Source organism: Penaeus vannamei, chromosome 43, assembly GCF_042767895.1.
Source record: "Penaeus vannamei isolate JL-2024 chromosome 43, ASM4276789v1, whole genome shotgun sequence".
Classification (NCBI taxonomy): domain Eukaryota; kingdom Metazoa; phylum Arthropoda; class Malacostraca; order Decapoda; family Penaeidae; genus Penaeus; species Penaeus vannamei.
In genome coordinates this window covers 10,262,695-10,265,194 of record NC_091591.1, presented here as the reverse complement: position 1 = coordinate 10,265,194, position 2,500 = coordinate 10,262,695, and the positions used below count along the sequence as shown (strand labels likewise).

The following is a 2,500-nucleotide window of genomic DNA, read 5'->3' as shown; positions in this document are numbered from 1 at the left end:
TTCCTTCCCTCTTCCCCTCCTTCCTTCCCTCCTTCCCTCCTTCCTTCCCTCTTCCCCTCCTTCCTTCCCTTCTTCCTTCCTTCTCCCTCTCTCCTTTATATTCCTTCCAGACTATTCCATTTCCTCCTTTCCTTCCCTCTCTCCCTCCTTCCCTCCTTCCTTCCATCTTCCCCTCCTTCCTTCCTTCTCCCTCTCTCCTTTATATTCCTTCCAGACTATTCCATTTCCTCCTTCTCCTCACTGAGCCTTCATCAGTGAGCGGCAAACTTCACTGCAGCTGAATATCAACTTCTTCTTCTTCTCATCTCTCTATCTTTATTGCGTTCTGCTTATCCGCACGCTTCTCAATATTTTGACTTTTGCTGTCCAATGTCAATGATTCTGTTATATTGTTTGTAATATTGTAATGACACATGTTGTGTTGATAGTACTAGTTTTACTTACTTACTTCTACCCACTTCTTGACTACCCTCACTATCATTAGCACTACAATGGGTTCTACTAGTATTATAGAGCTATTACTTAGCACCATTATTACTTGACGCTACTCCACTACCTTCATCACAGCACTTGATACTGCTATACTGCTGCACACAGCCACAACTACATTTACTACTACTACGATACATTACCATCACTACATCTACTGTAACCACTAACTACTACTACTTCTACTACTACCACTACTACTACTACTACTACTACTACCACTACCACTACCATTACTACTGCTAATACTACTACTATTACTACTATTACTACAAATACTACGAATACTACTAAGTCATCACGATCAAAAATTACATAACCATTATGATTTAAAACTCAATCATCATTACAGTTATTAACCATTATCAATACCATTTTCATTTGCTCCTAACGTAAACCTTCCCCAATAATTTTAATTAAATGGAAGTGATAAAAGAAAAAAATGATAATAATAACATCTTCCTTAAATCGAATTAGATAAGATTAGATTAAATGAAATAATTAGATAAGTAATAAATAATTAGATAAGTAATAAATAATAAATAATAATAAATAATAAATAATAATAAATAATAAATAATAAATAATAAGTAATAAATAATTAGATGAATTAGATAAGGTTAGATTAAATGAAATCGAATCCAATAAAAGAAAAGAAATAAAATTTGAACTCAAAGTCAAGCAAATTTAATCAAATCAAATGCATTTAAATTATCAATCGAATGAGATAGAATTAGACGGAAACAAAAACAATTTGATTGACAAAGAACAAGATAGATTAAGATCAGATGAAACGGAATTGAATAAAATTAAACCAAGCCAAATCAAGTCAAATCAAACAAAAAGAAAAAGTCAATCGAGATAAAACAAAACAATACAATTAAATCAACACCGAATTATATAAAAACAAACCAAATCAAAAAAAAATAATAAAAACAAAAGAAAACGAGAGCAAGCCAATTCAAACAAAACAAAGCAAAATAAGACAAAATCAAAATAAGACCAAATCAAAACCAAACAAAATCGGACAAAATAAAACAAAATAAAAAAAAACATAATAATCAAATCGAACCAAAAAAAAACAAATCAAACCTAAACAAAATGAAGCAAAACACATAAAACCAAATCAAAACCAAACAAAAGATTCATCAAATCAGTAAAACAAAATCAAACCATACAAATCCAAATAAAAAAATTCATCAATTGAAATAAAAGAAAAACATCAAACGAAAAGAAAAAACATCAAATGAAATAAAAATAAAAAAATAAAACATCAAAGGACATTTTTTTTTAATCAAATTAAATTTTTCAAAAAATCTAATGAAATGAAAAAGCAAAACAAAACAAAAAAAACACACACACATAAAAAAACATACAAAAAAACAGATCAGATGAAACCAAATCAAGCTCATCTTCTCCCTCCGCTGCTCCTCCAGGTGTCTTGGCTGAAGAAGGACGAGGACCACCTCCTAACAGCTGGAGGCCAAGTGTATTCCTCCGAGAGCAAGTACTCCGTCTCGCACGCAAGACATCTCAAGGTAAAAAGGTTTTAGTGTCTGTCTGTCTCTCTCTCTCTCTCTCTGATTCTCTCATTCTCTCTCTCTCTCTCTTTCTCTCTCTCTCTCTCTGTCTATCTATCGCTTTATCTCTCTCTCAGTCTCTCTCTCTCTCTGTCTTTCTTTCTTTCCCTCTTTCTTTCTTTCTTTCTCTCTCTCTCTCTCTCTCTCTCTCTCTCTCTCTCTCTCTCTCTCTCTCTCTCTCTCTTTCTCTCTCTCTTTCTCTCTCTCTCTCTCTCTCTCTCTTTCTCTCTTCTCTTTCTTTCTCTCGCGCTCTCTCTCTCTCTCTCTCTCTCTCTCTCTCTCTCTCTCTCTCTCTCTCTCTCTCTCTCTCTCTTTCTCTCTCTCTCTCTCTCTCTCTCTCTCTCTCTCTCTCTCTCTCTCTCTCTCTCTCTTTCATTCTTTTGTTCCTTGAAAGGTTATATATTTTTTTGTTTTTTGTTTTTTTGTTTTTT

At 33.3% G+C, this 2,500-nt stretch overlaps 1 protein-coding gene across 1 annotated transcript in view; it reads left to right on the top strand.

Moving 5' to 3' along the window:
- The window catches only part of LOC138860759 (zwei Ig domain protein zig-8-like), a 368,402-nt gene that overhangs the window by 333,357 nt on the left and 32,545 nt on the right, over positions 1 to 2,500 (top strand). The window contains exon 3 of the mRNA XM_070118991.1: positions 1,926 to 2,027. Within this exon, the coding sequence (XP_069975092.1) occupies positions 1,926 to 2,027 (102 nt within the window). The remainder of the gene's footprint in view (positions 1 to 1,925; positions 2,028 to 2,500) is intronic.